At 39.1% G+C, this 20,527-nt stretch overlaps 3 protein-coding genes across 4 annotated transcripts in view; 1 reads left to right on the plus strand and 2 right to left on the minus strand.

Moving 5' to 3' along the window:
* Nucleotides 1-2,860, minus strand: part of ATG4A (autophagy related 4A cysteine peptidase) — a 63,070-nt gene extending 60,210 nt beyond the window's left edge. Inside the window, exon 1 of the mRNA XM_049873264.1 lies at nt 2,738-2,860. Coding sequence (XP_049729221.1) covers nt 2,738-2,759 — 22 coding nt within the window. The 5' untranslated portion in view covers nt 2,760-2,860. The remainder of the gene's footprint in view (nt 1-2,737) is intronic.
* Nucleotides 25-12,038, plus strand: PSMD10 (proteasome 26S subunit, non-ATPase 10). 2 transcript variants are annotated; one of them, XM_049873267.1, is made up of 5 exons: nt 25-266; nt 2,879-2,977; nt 4,119-4,265; nt 4,359-4,525; nt 6,892-12,038. In XM_049873267.1, exons 1-5 carry the CDS (start codon nt 153-155, stop codon nt 7,043-7,045), a joined length of 681 nt encoding a protein of 226 aa, XP_049729224.1. In that variant the 5' UTR covers nt 25-152; the 3' UTR covers nt 7,046-12,038. The 2 variants fall into 2 exon arrangements, with proteins under 2 accessions (XP_049729224.1, XP_049729225.1); XM_049873268.1 differs by having other exon boundaries at nt 26-266; nt 4,359-4,446; nt 6,892-6,979.
* A 1,077-nt stretch (nt 12,039-13,115) lies between these two features.
* Nucleotides 13,116-20,527, minus strand: part of VSIG1 (V-set and immunoglobulin domain containing 1) — a 36,940-nt gene continuing 29,528 nt past the window's right edge. The window contains exons 5-8 of the mRNA XM_049871432.1: nt 20,041-20,196; nt 19,569-19,688; nt 16,703-16,844; nt 13,116-13,506 (exon numbers count right to left, since the gene is read on the minus strand). Of these exons, the coding sequence (XP_049727389.1) occupies nt 13,116-13,506; nt 16,703-16,844; nt 19,569-19,688; nt 20,041-20,196 (809 nt within the window). The remainder of the gene's footprint in view (nt 13,507-16,702; nt 16,845-19,568; nt 19,689-20,040; nt 20,197-20,527) is intronic.

Below are 20,527 nucleotides of genomic sequence, written 5' to 3' on the forward strand. Positions count from 1 at the left end.
TCCCAGAGGTTCCCCGCGATGGGAAAAGAAGCGGGGGGAACGAGAAAGATTGTTGATTGGTGGAGCGCTACAGACCCTTTTGATTGGCAGTCGGAGCCAGCGCCGTGAGGCGGTTGTAGGTCCGGCTTCCCCGAGATCCCGAAGAAAGCGAAATGGAGGGGTCTGTGTCTAACCTAATGGTGTGCAACCTGGCCTACAGTGGAAAGCTGGAGGAGTTGAAGGAGAGGATCCTCGCTGATAAATCTCTGGCTACTAGAACTGACCAGGTAAAGCAGCAGTAGAGCCTTTCCCCAGGCGGCAGCGGTGGCAGCCAAGCGCTACGTGGCCTCCCAGGCCCTGCCCAAGCCCAAGCCCATTGTGTGGGGTGGAGTTCCCGCCTCCGCCACCCCATGCTTCACCCGGTCTCTTCAGAACTCAGAGCCGGGCCGCGGGAACTAGCCCTACAGGCCTCGAATACTTTTTTGCCCAGCATTTTGCTAAGTTTTGGTTGTTTCTAGAACGTCTACAGAATTTTGCAGCATTGCCCTATCTTTGAGATATCCCTGCGGAGGAAAGCTCTTAATCTGCCTTTCTTTACCTTCATTAGCTATTGTTTTCGGATAGACACGTGTAACCGAACGCCTGTGCCCAATTTGCTAAGCGCTGGGGATGCGGTTGAATGGAAGCAGGAGACATTAATAAAATAATTACAAAATATATGCATGGTTACAAATTGTTTACATGGTGCTTACAGGAGAGGGCCTGATTTAATTTCCCTTGTAAGAGCTGAATATTGCCGTAACTGTAAAAGGCTTTGTAAAGGAGGGAGCGTTAGAACTAGAAGGATGAGTGGCATTTCCAGGTGGGATGAACGTCATTCTAAGCAGAGACAGAACAAAAGTGAATGGACATTTGAGAAGTGTTTCTTTCTGCTGTTCTGTTCAGAGGACCCTCATGCTTTCACCCTGTGTTTCTAGAAAGATTAATGGTGCGCCCAGTAAGCCAACAAATATTTAAAGATCGCCTCCTATTTCACAGGTGCTGGACCCCTGGTGGCGCAGTGGTTAAGACTAGGTTGCTAATCAAAAGGTTGGCAGTTCGAATCTACCAGCCGCTCCTTGGAAAGCCCACGGGGCAGTTCTCTACTCTGTCCTGTGGGGTCGCTATAAGTCGGAATCGACTCGATGGCAACGGGTTTTCGGGTGCTGAGCACTAGAGAGAGTGTCACATATCTCCAATTTATGTTTTTTGGAAGATGGTTAGAAATCTGGACTTTTTTGTTCTGGAACTTTCTTTTATTACTCAACCTGAAAATAGGGTCGCTATGAGTCAAAAAAAATTTTTTTATGAGTCGAAATCGACTCGACGGGTTCGGTTCGATTACCTGGTTTACTTTCATTATGGTCTGGTAATATTTAATAATTGACTATTAAGATTTAATAATCTTTGAAAATTTTAACGATTCTTCATCAAGTCAGTGGCGTAAAAAGAGAGGGAGCTATTCAAGATCAAGAGACTTAAGAAACCTAACAGTCAAATGCAATTTATGGACCCTGTTTGAATCTTGATTTAAGCAAACCAGCTGCAGAAAGACAGTTGGGGGACAGTTGAGAAAATCTGAGTACAGACTGGGTATTAGATGTTACAAAGGAGTTTTGTTAATTTTAATACCTGTAATAATGGTCTGGTAGTTAATGTAAGAAAACATCATTTTTTTAGAGAAGCACACTGAAATATTTAGGGGTGAAGAGTCATGATATTTGGAATTTGTTTTTTAATAAAAACCTCAGCATAGAGAAAAAAGTAGATGAAGTAAATATGGCAGAATATTACTTATTAAAACTGTGTGACTGGCATTTGGGTTCCTACTATATCCTTTCTATTTTTATGTGTGTTTGAAATTTTTGTAATGAAGTTTAAAATAATATTTCTTAATATAGGTTTGACTAAGAAATACAACAGTCACTGCAAACTGAGAAACGTGACTAACTCCTAGGTTCTTACTAAGAAAACAACATAATTTTGTTGCCTGCTGATTCTGTGTGGTGTGTTTTTTAAATGAATATATAAAAGCTCAACTGATTTTATGACTATTTCATCCCCATAAATTCATGTTCTTTCTGGAACGTTTAACTTGGGGGTCAGTGCCATAGTAGACCGGGGTTTGTGTCCCAGCTGCACCATTTACTAACTCTGTGACCTTGGCCAAGTTGCTTACCCTGAGGATTCTTAGTTTCCTCATCTGTAAAATGGGAATAATATCCACTGTATAGTGTCGTGGGGATTAAATGAGAGAGTGTATATAAAATGCCTAACACAGTGCCTGACATGTTTAGTCCTCTTTTCTTTTGATAACGATGATAGTAAAATACTCAGTCGTTCTTTTTTTGTCCGCACAAACATACATGTTGTTTAAAAAAGTACATAAATAATATAATAGTAAACAGCCAAAGCCCTATTTCTGCTAAAGCGTCGTTGAAATTGGTTTCTGGCTCTAGTGCTTTCATTGTTGTATTTTGCCCAGAATTCATCAATGTAACATACCCACCCCGCCACCCCTGTGTTACTAAAACCTGGAAATCAGGAGACTTTTTTCTTTTCTGGTACTTTCCTTTATTACTCAACTTGAAAATGGCCCCACCATTACCTGGTTTACTTTCATTATGGTCTGGTAACATTTAATAGTTATTTACTAATAAGATTTAATAATAGTTGTTCTCTCTTATACTAATAAGTAATATGGTTCAAGGTTTCCTACCTGAGGATCCAGTGTTCTCCATTTCTTGTTTCCAAACTATAGATTGTCTAGACCCAATATAATTTTTTCTGCTTTCTTGTCTCAGTTTATCTATTTCTCTTCAAGAATATTGATCATATTGCTTCTCTGTTTCCTGTGTAGGACAGCAGAACTGCACTGCATTGGGCATGCTCAGCAGGACATACAGAAATCGTTGAATTCTTGCTGCAACTTGGAGTGTCAGTGAATGATAAAGATGATGTAAGTACTAGGCAGAATTGATAAATTCGCTGTTATCTTTAGACTCCAGACTGGTATTTACTGAAGGCTGAGTATTTGTTTCACTCATAAACAAAATTGTATCCTTTATGAATAGGAAGCTGCAACATGGCGTTGGTGACCAACACTGGGATTAGCAGATACACTATTTTAAAATGTTAATTTTGCCACTCTGTGATTTAAGATGGAAACCCTGGTGGCGTAGTGGTTAAGTGCTATAGCTGCTAACCAAAGGGTTGGCAGTTCAAATCCTCCAGGCGCTCCTTGGAAACTCTGTGGGGCAGTTCTACTCTGTCCTATAGGGTCGCTATGAGTTGGAATCGACTCGACGGCACTGGGTTTGGTTTTTGGGGTTTTTTTTTTTGGTGATTTAAGATAAACAATGTAACTTCTTTTTGCCTTATTTCCCCTAGCCAAGATATATAGATATGAATTTCTGATAGAGATCAAGGGCTACTACAGTGAACTCTAAGAGGTTATAAACCCTTTCTATTATGTTGGTGGTTTTTGTTTTTTGTTTTTTTGGTGACTACTGCCTGAATAATGAGGGCCTAGATATCTTTTTTGTTGTATAGAGAGATTGATTGTAATGGTATTGGGCATATTAGAATTAAGCTTGGGAAGAAAAAGGATGGAACACTTTTTGTAGTTAAAGTTTCCTTTTTGAGGATGTTCACTGAAATAATAATTATAATAGCAAAGAAATGAAAGTAATTTAATGGAGGAATGGTTGAACATAATAAGGTATATCCATATGATAAAATAATATGCAGCCAATAAAGTTTTGTTTCCAAAGAACGAAAAAAATGCTTAGAACAAAATAAGTGGAAAATATAGCTCACAAACTTTTGATCATATGATCCCAATTTTTATTTTAAAAAATATGTGAAGGAAAACACATTAAAATTGCAGTTACACAGAATCATCTCTCTGCTATGGGTTATGAAATTTTTTTCTTTTTTATATATTCTGGTTTCCCAATTTTCTATGGTGCTTAATAAGGAAAAAATGAAGAATGTTATTAAAACCATTTGCACAAAGCTTTTTGTGAACACTGCCTATAATGTTATCATTAATACTTCTGCCATTTCTTCCTGGTTTTCGTACTACCTGCATCTTATAGGCAGGTTGGTCTCCTCTTCATATTGCTGCTTCCGCTGGCCGGGATGAGATTGTAAAAGCCCTTCTGGGAAAAGGTGCTCAAGTGAATGCTGTCAATCAAAATGGCTGTACTCCCCTGCATTATGCAGCTTCCAAAAATAGGCATGAGGTATGGTCCCATTCCTAGACTACTACTTTTGAGATATAAATGTATACACAAACAAATAGATATTTACATTTGTTTTCTTCTGCTTCTTTCCAGATTGCTGTCATGTTGCTGGAAGGCGGAGCTAATCCAGATGCTAAGGACCATTTGGAGGCTACAGCAATGCACCGGGCAGCAGCCAAGGGTAACTTGAAGATGATTCATGTCCTTCTGTACTACAAAGCATCCACAAATATCCAAGACACTGAGGGTAACACTCCTCTGTAAGTGACAAGTAGTGGTCATTTATATTTTACATGACACTAGCCCTCTTGCAGTAATTCTTACACATGATTTATTTTTTATTCTGCTTGTAAATGTAATATATGTTTATGGCAAAAATATTTTTTGGAAAATACACAAAACTATAAAGATAAAAATAAGAATTGTCAACCATTTTGCCACCCAGAAATAACCACTGGTAGCATCTTTGTATATTTCCCCTCAGACTTTTATATACAAATGAGTATATTTTACAAAAACTTGGATCATCCTTTGTATTTAGTTTTATATCTTGTTCTTTTCACCCAGTGGTATGTTGTGAGCATTTTCTAATGCCATTAAATATTTTTTAAAAATTTTAATGGCTATATAAAATTCCATTTTGTGGATGTAGCATAATTTAATCATTCGTCTATTACTGTATATTTATAAAATGTTTTGAGTTTTTCACTATTGTAAATAACACTACATTGACCAACTTTGTACAAAAAAAAATTGGCCATATGTATTGTGGATTATTCCTTAGCATAGACACTTAGAAGTGGAACTGCTGGGTCAACAAATACATCCATTTTAAGACTATAGACATATATTACAATTGCTTCCAGAGGAGTTGTATCATTGTGCCCTCCCAAGATCAATTTGAGAGTGCTTAGTATCCCACACCAACACTGAAATTATCCTTTTGTTATTTGAAAAATGACATTTCATAGTTGTAATTTGCATTTTTTATTTTCAGTGAAGTTGAACATTTTCAAACATCTGTGGTTGATTACATTTCTTCTCTAAACTGTGACTTTTTGTGTCACTTTCTCTGTTTCCTTTTGGGGAATTAACTTGTTTTTACTGATTAAGTGATCTTTACTTGACATACTAAAAATCCTAATGTTTTGTCCAATTAGTTGAAAATATTTTTCCAGTTTGCTTTTTCATTTTGTTCATGAATTTTTAAAAATAATACAAGTTTTAAATTTCTATGTAGTCAAGCCTATTAATCTTCTTTCATGACTAGAAAGTCCTTCCCCACCTTGCAATTAGTTAAATATTCACTTGTATTATAGCAGTTTTTTTTTAAATGCTTCATTGGTTTCGTTGGAGAGTGATAGTTATTGTTTTGCATTTAACTCTTAAATCCACCTGGAATTGATTTATGTGTATGACCTGAACCCAGCTTCTGCTTTGAATTTTTTTTCCTCAGTACTTGCCTACGTTTCTTATTTGTTGAATGGCAATGTTATTTTGAACCAGAAATTCTATGAATCTTCTGTTTAGTCGAAAGTGAGGTTCAACCTTTTTCCCTATTTAACCTTAAGCCAACTTTAGAGTATTGTTTTCTTAACTCTTAGTTGTAAAAATCTTTTCTGTAGTTCTGAGTGACTCTCTTCAGAAAGACCTGCACATTCTAGCTCTTTTCTCCATAACTGGAAGGGCAGAATTGCCTAGAGGAAATCTAGGAGTCAGGCAGTATAGAGTTCTGAAAAAAGCATAAGATTTAGGAATAGTGACTCTGTATGTCACTATGAATACATGGGGTTGCCATGAGTCGAAATCAACTCAATAGCAACAGGCTTTTATTTTTGTTTTTTGGGGTTTTTTTTTTTTAGCTGCTGTTTACCCAATCCAGGTCCTGCTACCTGACAGTTCTGTGAACTTAGGGAAGTTATTTAACCTTCCTGAGTCTTAATTTCCCACCTGTAATGTGAGGGTAATAATGCCTTCCTCACTAGATTGTGGAGAGGTTTAAATGAAATAATATGTACAGTGCCTACTACCCTGCCTGGCAAACTGTAAGTGCCTAACAAAGGTTAGTTTCTTTCCCTGCTCAGGTACTTCTCAGTCATGTCATCATAGGCAGAAAATTTAACCTCTGTCACAATTCTAAAATGGTGATAATGATGCCTTGCTAGCCAAGGGTAGGAATAAGAGCCAAATGAGATAAAATCTTTTAAACTGCTTTTCTAAAATTTAAACCACACAAATACGAAGTATTGTTATTGACAGATTATGAATTGGGGCTTTTCTAAATTCTAACTCTCAATTATTACATGTGTTTGGGAAAACTTCTAATCTCCATAAAATAAGGATGTTGCTCTTTCGTAGGCTGGCATTTAAATTCCTTCTATTGTAGTAGGACCAGAATTACGATTTATGATCTGGTATTTTTTTTTTTTTTATCATAAGGCTATTTTACTGATTTTTAACTTATAAACAGTCTTTCCCCATGTGGATTGATTTTCCTTTTCTGATTAAGTAACTTTAAGACATTACCATTGCCTTCGTAATATGCAACTTAGACTGCCTAGCCGGTAATGCTAACCATTACATAGACTTGGTAGTGATTAATGGTCTTCATGGTCCCTGATTTCAGACACTTAGCCTGTGATGAGGAAAGAGTGGAAGAAGCAAAGCTGCTGGTGTCCCAAGGAGCAAGCATTTACATTGAGAATAAAGAAGAAAAGACACCCCTACAAGTGGCTAAAGGTGGCCTGGGTTTAATACTCAAAAGAATGGTGGAGGGTTAAGCAACTTGGATTTATTCTTTGTATGTTTTGTGGTTTTTCTCAGTGTCCTGGAAACTAAAGTACTTGTGCACAAGACATCATCTATGAATGATGTTTTCTCACCTTCAAAGTCTTATAAACATGTTGAATATTATTCATGCTGAGGGACTTGTTCTAAGCTTACAACTTGCTTTCCAGGCATTGAATAACTGTTGAAATTGTTCTGCTGTTCGGTGTGTATTATTCTGTATTGAATCTTGGTTAATTTTGAGTAAATGATTCTGTGGCTGTTGCGAGTCTTCAGTACCCTCCCACTCACTCTCTATCCCCCCTAAGGCAGAGCAACACCAATAGCACCAGGCCAATTATTCCACCAAGTATTTTTAGTTGGATTCTAGAATGGTCCTCCATAAGTTGAAACACATCCTAACTTGTTTTTCAAGCTTAGTCAGGCCTATGCCAAAATTTTCTGTTTTTTCAACTCTAAGGTGTAATGTATTTTTGTTATAGGAGGAATACTTACATATTTTTGTGGGCCAAATTTTAAGTTGGAGAGCATGTTAATCCAAGTTTGGCATTCATAAACACTAAAATAACCAAAATAAAATAAAATAATAAAAAATAATAGTCCGTGTACCCATGTATCTTTTTAATGAGCTATCTTCCTCCAAAATAAAACAGGAAGTTTTAAAATACCTATATTAAACCATCCTGTATTAAAAAGAATATCAAGCTTATTAAAATATGTGACACAAAATATATTTTGATTTGTATTTCAGGAAAAAAAAGTTGAAAAAATCTACTAATTTTATTTTTCAAGTAGTCAGATACCCCTTTTAAGTTTTTTTTTATACTTCATAAAGACATCTCTCAGTTTTAGTAGCTATAAAGTCAGTAAAATTAGTGAAGCTTAGACTGCAGCTAGATAAAAATAGTAATCTTCTGAATTGCTAATTAAGTCTGGAGCAAAGGAAATTAATAAGTGTAAACTTGAGCTCAATTTAGGGAAGCATCTTAAATAATTACTAGTCATAAAATCTAATGAACTCCAAGTGACTCTTCAAATTTTTTTTAATTTGAATTTCATGCTGCAAATAATTGCTTGAAGTGAGCCTACAAATTTGTATTAATTTTGGGTCAAAGACTTAATGACCAGTAGCTAAAATGAGTTTTGTAAACGTGAACTGTGTTGTTGCTATACAGACCCTTTTTACATAAATATTTTGAGTGCTAATCTTTACAGATATTAATCAGGGAAGCATCTTTTTACGGAATTAAACTGTATTTAATGCTGGGGATAGAATTGATGGCAGGGGAAATTATTTCTAATATTTTTTAGCATGATCAGAAAATAAAGTTGTGTCTAATAGGACCTGCAGGACTGAAGACATTTACCCTTCATAAATACAGAATTTATTGTCTGAGGTAATAGGATTTGTGGGTGTAGAAGAAAGTTCATTCTCGTTCTTCAGTAAATAGTACAGATGGAACCAAGCCTCAGGTGGTCTGTAAGCTACTGACATTTTAAACGAAATGGCTTATTTACAGTATTTAAATCACTGATTTGTAAAGACTAAGGATTCTATGGCCTTGGGTACTGATCAAATTGTTACTTGTTCCCTATAGGAAACTTGATAGAGATGAAGCTGATTCAAGTTTAGCAAGTTTTACAGTTGCTTCCAGAATGAACTAACAAGATAGATGATAGTTGTAATTGTAAATCTTAGCTGAGATAAGATGGAAGAAATAGGGCAACTGGAAACATTCTTAGTATCTATTGTAGAGAATCCACAACTTCAACGAGACTCTATGAAATTCAAGGTAGATCTGTGTTTTACTACTTAATCTGTGACTTTATAGAATTTAGCTGTCTGTATGACCCGTGTTCTGTTTACCCAATTTCTCAACTATACCAGCTACAATGAATTTATTTCTTGGCTGTACTGCAGCTTCCTGTTTCCAAGCTTTTGTATAGTGTCGGGGTACCTTACTTTGGGGATCTATGGTTGCATCTTTACGGTTCCATGGAGTGTCTAAAATTGAATGCAGGAATTTGTATGTGCCTTTTTCTGGGGCAGGGGTTCAATAGTTTCCATCAAATTGTCAAAGGAGTCTGACTGTCAAAAAGATTAAGAATCTTTGATCAAGAGAAAAAAGAATTCTGAATCAATTGTCAGGAGATGTGGATTCTACATCATAGTTCTACCCCACTTCACAGTTTACAAGTTTTTAGAAGGCAGAAATCATCTCCGTTTTATAGATGAGAAGACTCCAGAACTAGTTAAAGGAAACAGCCAGTACTAATATCTAGCTTTCCTGGACCCTAATCCCTTTTCTTTTTGCCTCTCAACAACTGTGGACCAAATGGAAGGTACTCTGGCATTTTGATAATGACCCATTAGTTTTAACACGCACTTTGGTGCTTTCATCTTTAAATTGGCTTGTGTGTGTGTGGTTTTTTTTTTTTTTTTTTTTTTGGTGTCCTGGAACCTTCAATATCATCTATGAATTCTTGGTTTAATTTTGTTTTTAAGCCACAACTTCGAAGAGAAGTGGAATTGTTGAGTATTGATTGGTTTAGACCTGTTTTGAGGCCCTCAAACCTGTTTTCCTGCATGTATACATTTAAAAAATAACCTTTTGTCAGTAAAACGTGAGTTTTGTTTAATTGAAATTGGTAGTTTGGTGCAGTTGAAAGAGCATTGCACTGGGAATCAGGAAACTTGGGGTCTAGACTTTGTGTCATCTCAGGCAGATTATTTTACGTCTCTTCATTCAGAGCTTCTCCTCTGGGGGGCTAGGTAGGAATATATAAAAATGACCCTGATTTTTTAAACTACATTCACCCTTTCTTGCCTCCCCTACTTATAATGCTCATCATCTCCCACCTCCACCCCCATCAGGTGTAGTAGGGTTGGAAAAAGTTGAATATTATTGATCTCAAAGCTCTCTTCTCGCTTTGAAATTCTTAATGAAGGTTCCTCAAAGCAGATTTACCCATAGGCCAATGTAATAGCTGCAAGCATTAATTTCTCAGCACATAATATTGGAAGAAAAGGTCACCTGGTACTCTAATGGCCACAAGAGTTATCAATATACGTGGCTTCTTAGCTATTGTCATAAATTACTATATCTTAGTACCTTTTTTTTTTTATCATAGATCACTATAATTTGGAAGCCTTACCTAGTACAAATCCAGCTTTCCTCTGCGGTAACACATTGTTGATAGCACGTAAGAACTAGTCATAGTTAGCAAAGCTGCATAAGGATAAGGGCTAGCTCACTATTCTATCACCAGCACTAGCAACAGTGCCTAGCAGCCATTTCATGAATGTCTGATGGGTTACCGAATAAACAAGTGAATTTGGGGAGAATAAGGGCCTTCAACCAAAAAGCCATTCTGTTGACTTTAGCATGTTCTACTTGCTAAAGCTGAAACAGAGATGAGGGAAGGTTTTAGAAATCCTTTTGGGTATTGAGAAGTAAATGGTTAAGAAGCCCAAAGCCATTTGGGATTTAGATGGGGATACCCAATTAAATTTTATCTCTTGTTGTAATTCCTGTCTGAGTCAGGTCAAATTTTAACTAACTATGGCAAAATCAGTCAGGTAATGTGCTCTCTGAATCACAATTATGCTCAACTAATTAGAATATTTGGGTAATGGTCTATTCTATTATTTTCTGATGCAGTAATGGATAAGAAAAAAAATTGTTCTTTTCTATCCATTCCTGTCAAATTCGTTGTGTTGATTTCAGCTCAGCTTTCCAGGCTATCAGGATCATTTTGAATCATGATTCTGTCAGGCAGCATAGTAGTCATCCCCTCCAGAAACAAGTCATCCATAAATTTAAGCGTGCCTTCTCTGTTTTTATCTAAGTCACTGGTTCATAATGTTAGAGTCAGAAGACCTGTAATTCACCTAAAACTGTGTGTGACACTATGTGTATATAAGCTTTTATCTGTGGACAGGGGTCCAGAGTTTTCAGCAGATTCTCAAGGTGGTCCATGACCCCAAAAATGTTAAAGACCATTAATCTAACTCTTCATCAGTATTTTAAACAGAACGATGCTAATACGGACAGAGCTCTAAGAGATCCCCCAATAGTGCCTTCCTTCCTCCCTGATCAGCACTGATCCACCAGAAATTTTTGAGTGTAGTGATTGACTATTAGATGTTAGTCTCTTTACTTGTGATTTGCCTCTATCATGAAAGTGGAAGGGAAAAACGCGTCCCAGCTACTTGGGCATTCTAGTAATTTAGATGTTTTGTTTTTAATTGCCAAGTATAGTCATTCTTAAGCCCTTCATCATTTTGTGTCCTAGATTTTACAGGATTACATCAGACATCATATATCATAGTATTGTATTTAGTCTATGAACGGAATTACAGATGCTTCAAAAATCCCTGGTTGAACATAGAAACAGCAAAGAAAATACATAAGTAAAAGCTTGCTGTCTCTTCTCTCCATGACCCTGGACAAATGTAGTGTTAATTTCAATTTCAGCCCACCTTAAAACCTACGAAGACTCTACCTCAATCACTGTATTTTAAAAGCTTTCCAATATGATCCATATATAAAGGGGGTCCCAGTTTAAGAAAACCCTTTACCTGAAACTCTGGATGTGGTAAATCAGAGATCCATTACTTCATTTAAAAATGATTCACCTTAAAAGCCAGTCACAAAAAAGTACATACTGTAGGTGTAAAAGCCAAAAATAAATAAAAAGGCAAAGCTAGTGATGGAAAGCAGATCAGTGGTTGCCGAAGTCCAGGGTGATGGTGGGATTGACTGCACAGAGGGGTACAAGGGAACATTTTGGGATGATAGACATGTTCTGTTTCCAGATTGTTGTGGTGGCTTCAAGGGTACATACATCTGTCAAAACTCATTAAGTTGTACTTTTGAAATGGATGCAGTTTCCTGTACATAACTTATACCTCAATAAAGTTGTTTATAAAAGGATTCAACTTACGATTCATTAAAATACGATTTTATTGAGCATTATTTATTGAGCCTTAAAGTAAGAATTAAAATACGATCGATTACACAAATGAAAACGTTACCTGTAAATTTCTCCAAGGTGGGGTGTGGGGAAAATACGATCATTAAAAATCTTTTAATAGGTGAAGAAGAGGTGGTATCTATGCATTTTAGTTCATTTAACATTTATACAAGGGTGATAATGCTTTATTAACGTGAAATATATCGATAGTAGAACAGATTATTTGAGTAATTAGTTCGGATTATCTAAAATAACTCTGAAGTGTTCATTTAGAACAGTTTCCTGGTCTGGTCCTTCCAAAGCAGATAGCATCAGGTACAGTGATAACATAATAGCTCATTGAAAGTTAATTGTACATCACCTATGATATCAACATTTTGTATTCACTGAAGGACAATGTTACTTGGAATTGTTTGCTTGTACATTATTTTGCATTTAAAAATTGGATTTTTTTTTTTTAATTTGCTGTGCTCGGATACTGGATAACAGGTGTTTCCTTGGGAAATCTAATATGACAAATTAAGCATTAATTTTAAGACCTGGTTTTAAATGCTGTTTACCAATTAATATGTACCCTTTCCATATTCTCCTCTGGAAGTTTTGAAGAATTTGTTTTTCCTTCCAGTCTATGAGATGATGCTGGTGAATTCTTTTCTTAGTGGTCAGTATAAAAATGAATAGGGAAACCCTGACAACTAACCTTAGAAAAAAGATTGAATCTATTTAATGCCACCTTGTCATGTGTGCATGTGGAACATAATGAAGAGTAGCTAAAAATAGAGAAATAAGGCTTTCTGAAATGTAAATGCTGTTACAAAATCCCTTTAACTGAGTTAGAAATTACTTGCCTTGTCATTTGTTATGCTTACATGTTAGTAAAATTATAAGTACATTATACTGATAATGTAGGAACCCTTGAATGTATTTAGTAGTTATCTTGACCCACTTATTAGGAGCCTGTGAGTACACAGTTAGAAGAGGTTGTTTAGAATGGAGGGGGGTGGTGGGGAGTCGCTTATATCAAGTGAATTGCAAACACCAGTGGTGGGTTCCTTAGTGATGAACACTATATCTTAGGCCACCAGCCTATGTCTTAACCACTCCCTTCTCATCACAGAAGGGCCCAACTGCAACCTCGGGCTCCGGCTCGGGCTGGGGCTGGGGCTGGGGCTCAGGCTCGGGCTCCGGCTCCGACTCCAGCTCCGACTCTGACTCCGGCTCCGACTCCAGCTCCGGCACCGGCACCAGCACCGGCTCCTCCAGATCAAGCTCAATCTCAAACTCAGGGACTGGAGCAGGCTTAGCCCCTGAACCGGGCTCCGAGGCAGGTTCTAGCTCAGGCTCAGGCTCATGGTGTGGCTCCAGGATAGTAGCAGGGTCAATGTCAAGGGTGGAAGGTGGCTGAGTTGTTTCTACCTGGATGACTTCAGGTGGCATCGACTCATACTCTGTACTTTGGTTTACCGTTGTCATTGGTCTGCAGGAAGAAAGGTCAGGGAAGAGCAAGTTAGGGAAATGCTAACTTTCAAGTTTCTTTACATGGAGCCACAGGCTCTGTAGCTTCAATGCCCACAGGTCCTAGACTGTTCAGGACATCAGTGATTTCAAATATCGTGACCCACCAGCAGACTATGTGTCTCCATTTTGGGTTCAGAAAGGTTAGATCCCATCAATATAATGAGAGTTCCTGAGGGACAGAGCAGTGTTTAAAGGGTGGGAAAATTGATATCAGAATGAAGGGGTCAAAGGATATAATAAGGTTTTTGAGGGTCAAAACCATGGTTTGCTGCATCTCTGTCTCCCACTCTATCTAGCATAATACTTGGTACATGGTTGGTGGTGGTTGTTAGGTGCTCTCAAGTCAGTTCCAACTTATAGTGATGCTATGTACAGCAGAACAAAGCACTGTCCAGTCTTGCACCATCCTCATACCTAGTATGTAGTTGAGGAAGGAGGGATGAACAAATGAACAAGTGTGATATACACTAGAGAAAAAAATAGAATAGTGGTTAAGGGCATGGGCTGACTTCTGTGGGCCCTAGACACTTTTGCCTTCATGGCCCCTGTCCTCCATAAAAAATATTAAAGATTATATTTTATAACTGTGTCAGTATCAAGAAGGAGCCCTGCTGGCCCAGGTATTAAAACACTTGGCTGCTAACCGAAAGGTCAGTGATTTGAACCTACCAGCTGCTCCATGGGAAAAAGATGTGGCAGTCTACTTCCATAAAGATTTACAGCCCTGGAAACTCTATGGTGCAGTTCTACTCTGTCCTACAGGGTCACAATGAGTTGGAATCGACTCAACGGCAGTGGGTTTGGGTTTTTTTGGTTTTGGTATAAAGACAACTAGATGGTATTATTAATATAATAATATAATATATAATTATTAATATAACTATATTAATATATGAAAGCATTTTATTCAACCTGAAAGTTTGTTTTTTTCTTCTGATTTTAAAAGAAAACATTTTCATGAGCCCCTAAAAAGTGTTGTGGGGCCCAGGCACTGCCTCCCCTGCCTGATGCATTAAGTCAGCCCTGGATGTGGGGTCAGACGTTGTGGGTTTCGATTCCTCCTTTTATACTTACTATCCTCTGTGACTTTTGGCAAATTGCTTCACCTCTCTGAGCCTCAGTTTTCTCTTCTGTGACATGGGGATACAAATACTGACCGTTTTGGGGTTCTTATGAGAGTTGTATGAAATGGCATATGAATAGCACTCAACATAGTGCCTGGTGCCCAATAAATGATGGCTATTATTATTGAAAGGTCAGTGGTTTGAATTCACCAGCCGCTCTGTGGGAGGAAGGTGGCAGTTTGCTTCCAAACTGCAGTTTGCTTTCTATGTACAGTCTTTGAAACCCTATGGGGCAGTTCTTCTCTGTGATATGGGACAAAGGAGTGTCCCAGAGGCTGCCCTACCTGCACATCTCATCCTCATTGGCTTGCCTCTCACCCTTTAGAAGACTACTGGTGCTGTTTGTTTCTTCTCTTTTCCTTGGAAGGTGTTACCAATTAGGATTTTTACAGTTATTATTATTGGCTTAAGAAAAAGCACAACACTTCATCCCATTCTCCCACCAACCTCACTCCATTTCCAAAGAGGAATAATGCTACATAGATTGGATTGGTTCAATGACAATTCTCTTGAGCCCAAGAGGTGGAGCTTTCACGATGCTACACAAAAAGGTTCAAGATCAGCACCTTTCCTGGTCTGAAGAGTCTCTGACTCTATAATGTCCCTGTGACAGTAATTAGCCTAGTGATTTCATATTCATAATCTACTTTGAGGAAGTATAAGTGCCTTTGAGGAAGGTGAGGAGAAATCATCCCCACTTGTAAGTTGAAAAACAGACTCAGATGAGCCCAAGGTCTCATAGCTAGCCAATAGAAGTCAGAGGTGACTCAAAATCAGGTCAAGAAGACATACTTTCCTATGTAAACCCAGCATTTCCAAGATTCCCAAGAACTGAGGAGTTATAAAAAACCAAAAGCCCTTGCCGTTGAGTCGATTTTGACTCATAGTGACTCCATGGGACTTCTGGTTAGCAGCCAAGCTCTTAACCACTGTGCCACTATAGTGATTAAGTATATGGCCATTGGACATAGATCTGGGTTTGGGTTGCTCTGAGTGAACTTTAGTTAACCTCTCTATGCCTAAGATTCCTCACCTATGATGATACCCACCTCCTAGGATTGAATGAGATAATACACATAAAGTACTTAGCACAGACCAAGCACTCAATGAATGTTATCTCTTATTACTGACATTAATTAATGTCCTTACTACTGACATTAGTTGGTCTCTAAGGTAACTGGCTTCCACTTTGGAGTGGAGGATAGAGCCCTGAGGGGATGGGAGGTGAGATGACAAGAGAGGAGAAAAAAGCCTGTGCTTGGGGCCTAGGTGCCACACTGACAGACCTCTGGTAACTGAAGAGCAACATGACATCACTGAATTCGTATCTGGAAGACAAAGGCCAGCCCCTCTGCACTCTGGCCCAGGGTTCATTCTGAAGGAGATGCCAGCCTGTCCTACCTGATTCTGAGTTGCCCAACAAGTAAGGCCTTCCCTGATGGCTGTTCTCTTCTTCTCTCCAACCCCAAATCAAATACCAGCTCTGCAGCTTACTCATTGTGTGACCTGGTGCAGTCACTTAACCTCTCTGAATGTCTGTTTCCTCATTTCTAACCAAACCAACAGCCGTCGAACCTATTCCAACTCATAGCGACCCTATAGGACAGAGTAGAACTTCCCCATAGGGTTTCCAAGGCTGTAATCTTTACGGAAGCAGACTGCCACATGTTTCTCCTGGAGAGTGGCTGGTGGGTTCGAACCACAGCCAGCCTTTTGTTTAGCAGCCGAGCACTTTAACCACTGCACCACCAGGGCTCCTCTCCTCATCTCTTAAAATGAGACTAAAAACAGTACCTACCTCATAAGGTTGTTGTGAAGATTAAAGATACATAAAGTACTTAAAACAGGGTGTGGCTCTTGGCACTCAGTAATTGATAGTTGTAATCATTCTTTTTCTAAAAGCCGTGAGAGTGAGCAGGAAGAGAATCTCTGATATTTTATGCCAAAAGGAGTGCTTAGGAAGAATGGACTGAAAGAGCTATGCCTGAGAAATGTCTGTATCCAAGTCAAGACAACAAAGTAAGGTCTTACTCCAGCTCTGTGGTGGCTTTAGAATTTCTCTTTCTTTCCTTTGCCTTTGCCTTGTTCCTCGCGAAACACACAGCAGAGAGGATAATGGCAGCACCTGCCAGGCTACCCACCAAGGCCCCGACAATGATTCCAACTTCTGGTTCTGGATGGAGGACACAAGCAGCTGATTAGTAAAGTGGAGCATACATGTGCATACATGTGCATGGGTGACGAGTGGGGAATATTTGGGCCATTCACACAGTGGGGAAGTGACATGTATAGGCTGGGAGAATGGAAACTCCTAGAACTATGCCAGTTGGACTCAGAGTGGGAGAAGATAAGATGACTGGTTTGATTGTGTAAGTTAACCATTGATATTTACACACCGAAATAAAAAAATATACTGACTGCAGGGAGGCTGGGTTACTTTCTAAAGGAGTTTTCTAGAAGTGAGTGTTCCATGTGTATTTTCTTGGTTAGTGAGAGAGACACCATGGGGCTGCAATCTGGTCACCAGAGAAATGACCTCTGTTAAAAAACCATTGCCATTGAGTTGATTCCGACTCATAGCAACCCTAGAGGACAGAATAGAACTGCCCCACAGGGTTTCCAAAGCTGTAAATCTTTACGGAAGCAGACTGCTACATCTTTCTCCCACAGAGCTGCTGGTGGGTTCGAACCACCAACCTCTGGGTTAGCAGCTGAGCATTTAACCACTGCGCCACCAGGGCTCCTTGATCTCTCTTATAGGCAGGGACATTTCACCAAGCTTTCCCAGAACATAGGTGAAACAGATCCTTAAAAACCTTCTCTTTTGCCAGATTCCATGCTCGTGGAATGCATCAAGCAGCCTCGTCCATTCTGGCCCCAGAAAAAGGATCTGCCCATTTCAATAAACAGGCATCTGGTTTATTACATCAGTCTGTGGAAAAACTTAATGAGTACAAGACGATCCAGCTGAGCACCAGACCTTTGAGCACCAAGGTGCTGTCCCTGAGAGACCATTCATTGTCTAAGTTATAAGGGGACCCATCTCCATCTGCCTCCCCTCAAGCAGGGTTGGACATTTTATATCCTGAGACAAAAGGCTCGTTGAGTTGCCTGCTAATTCCTTTAATTTTTTGATTAAAGGAACACATGCAAATAATTGGAAAAATTAAATCATTTTACTAGGCTTATGATAAAAAAAAAAAAAAACAGACATTGATCCCTTGCCCTGCTGCTCTCCATCTGTGAGTCCCATTCATGAGGCAACCATCTTTAACTCTGTTCTGATGTGTCTTGCCTTTTTCAACTTTAGACATTTTCTATAGACTTCCTACTCTGAAGTTGAAGATTTAGCTCCCTTACACCACACCCCTCACATAGAGAAAGAGCAACAGGCCAGTGAAACTTGACACTCCTGGATACAGGGAGTCCCCAGGTTACAAACGAGATCTGTTCCTGAGTGTATCTTTAAGAATTTGTAGGTAAGTCCGAACAGGTGCATACGGTTCTTATTTAGTCTTTAGTGCAAGGAAAGGCTGGAAGCCTTTTCAGTGATTTAAAGCTCTATCGGAAACCCTGGTGGTGTGGTGGTTAAGTGCTACGGCTGTGAACCAAAGGGTCGGCAGTTTGAATCCACCAGACGCTCCTTGGAAACTCTATGGGGCGGTTCTACCCTGCCCTATAGGGTCGCTATGAGTTGGAATCGACTCGATGGTACTGGGTTTGGTGTTAGTTTTTTGGTGCAGCAAGTGAAGGTGATTGTGATGAAGAATTTGTTGTAAATAGGGTAGCTGTCTCAACCGTTTCACAGTGAGAGCAAATTTGTGTAACATTAAAGGGCAAGTAGGAATTGTCCATAAGTCAGACATTCGTAACCCAGGGACTGCATGTGCATTAAAACCCCAGATTCAAAGTAAGCTAGTAAAATGAGTAGATGACAAGATCCTGGGTGTTCTTATGTGATCCTTGAGAGGTTTGGTGAGACATACATTGTGAAGACTTGCCCTGGATTGGCCCAATTTGACAGTTCCGGGGCCCTTAAGTATTATGCTTAGTAATTAAAACCAGTTGCCATGAAGTCAACTGCGCTCCATAGAGTTTTCAAGGCTGTGACCTTTTGGAAGCAGATCACCAGGCCTTTCTTCTGAGGCACCTCTGCAGGTTCAAACTGCCAGCCTTTTGGTTAGTAGTTGAGCATTTAACCGTTTGCCCTACAGGGACTCCAGAGAGTAATTAGGCACCTTTCAACAGGAAAATTGAAGTTTAGAGGCATCAGGCTCTGCCAGTTACCAACTAGATGACCCTGGACAAGTCACTTACCTCCCTGAGCTTCCATTTCTTTTTCATGGCCAAATGAGGCTAACAATACATCCTACCACCTAGATGGAGTGGTTGTCGGGATTGAGTGAGAGAATGCTCACTCAGCACCTGGCAGAGTGCCTGGCACATAGTTTGTACTCCCGAAACAATAGCTACTGTGCCTATAATGGGTGAGGGTGTTATTGCTTTTATTAGAGGCAGATCTTAACAAATGAGTTAATAACTAGAAAAGTTTGGGAACTACGTGTTTGACATAGATAGCTATAGTTTCACCTGGGTTTAGCAACAGAATCAGAAAGAGAAGTTCAGCCAGCATACTACCAGTGAGGCTTTTGTTTTATTTATTGAGTAATAATAACTACCTTCCGGAGATTTCGTGAGGCTTCAATGAATTCGCTTTTATGTGACCCATATATTATGTGAGCATTAGTTATTGTCAGATGATCATTCGCCTTATCAACCTAGAAATAAAACACAAAAAATTCCCAGCGGGGCAGAAAGGCCTAGCCAGGGCTCCTAGCTAACTGGCTGAGGATATTTGACTTAAGGAGAAACTGTTCAAGTTGTATAATCAACTCACGTGAAGATGTGAGATCAATTTCGCAGGAACCATTTCCAAGGTTGTTGATAGCTGTGCATTGGTAATAACCTTTTTCAAAATTTGTCAGATTTCCAATAACCAAAATCCCGGTGGCTGGATCTGTCAAAGCAGGAAATAGACTTCAAATCTCTTACAGGGGTACAGATCATGTCGGTGTAGGAGATCATTCAGTGCCCACCCACTTCCCCACATTGGCCTCCCAAGTCCAGGGTCCAATCAGAGCCCTCAGGACAGTTCTAAATGTAGTCCATTTGGGGCCATACCTATTTCTTCCATACCCACAGCACCTCTGAACCAAAAACGAGCTACCTTCTAGAAGCTGGAGGGAAGACCAGACCACAATTAGTGGGAGACATACTTTTTATACCATCCCAAGGAACTTAGATTGACACTTAAAGACAAGCAGCCAGCACACTCATGCTTGCGTGGGGCTGCTAAAGGTTATACTTACTGAAGCTTTCTTTCACTGGAATGATGTCTTTTCCCTCAAGTTTATACCAGTAATACACAGGCGTAGGTGTTCCAATCGTAGAGAGGCAGGAGAGAGAAACAGGGTGACCTGTTTCTGGTATTCCTTGGATGCTACAAAAGGGCTTAGAAGGTTTGACTGTAAGGCAATGACAGAGAGTGAAAATGCAGGATGAATGGCAGTCTGTGACAGTTACAGTCACTTCCTCACTTTGTTTGCAGAATGTGTTTATCTTAAAAACCTATAAAAAACTTATTTCGACAATGATCTGGTTATACCACCAGGTGGAGGTATAGCACTTCAACAGCAGGAAGCTTCTAGTCACAAGGCCATTAAGATTCAAAGAGTGTTTCCTCTGTCTGCCTCCTCTCGAGATTCATAACCATGACTTCTCTCATTGTATCTTAAAATACGCCTTTCTTAAAACAGCCAAATGTAAGCAAACACTAAACGACTATGAACATAGCTT

The sequence above is a fragment of the Elephas maximus genome, chromosome X, assembly GCF_024166365.1.
Source record: "Elephas maximus indicus isolate mEleMax1 chromosome X, mEleMax1 primary haplotype, whole genome shotgun sequence".
Classification (NCBI taxonomy): Eukaryota; Metazoa; Chordata; class Mammalia; order Proboscidea; family Elephantidae; genus Elephas; species Elephas maximus.

Coding starts and splice junctions, on each gene's coding strand:
- PSMD10 (XM_049873267.1), top strand. CDS start 153: ATGGAGGGGTCTGTGTCTAACCTAATGGTGTGCAACCTGGCCTACAGT. Junction 267..2,878: donor TGGCTACTAGAACTGACCAG/GTAAAGCAGCAG, acceptor TTTCCTGTGTAG/GACAGCAGAACTGCACTGCA. Junction 4,526..6,891: donor ACTGAGGGTAACACTCCTCT/GTAAGTGACAAG, acceptor CCCTGATTTCAG/ACACTTAGCCTGTGATGAGG.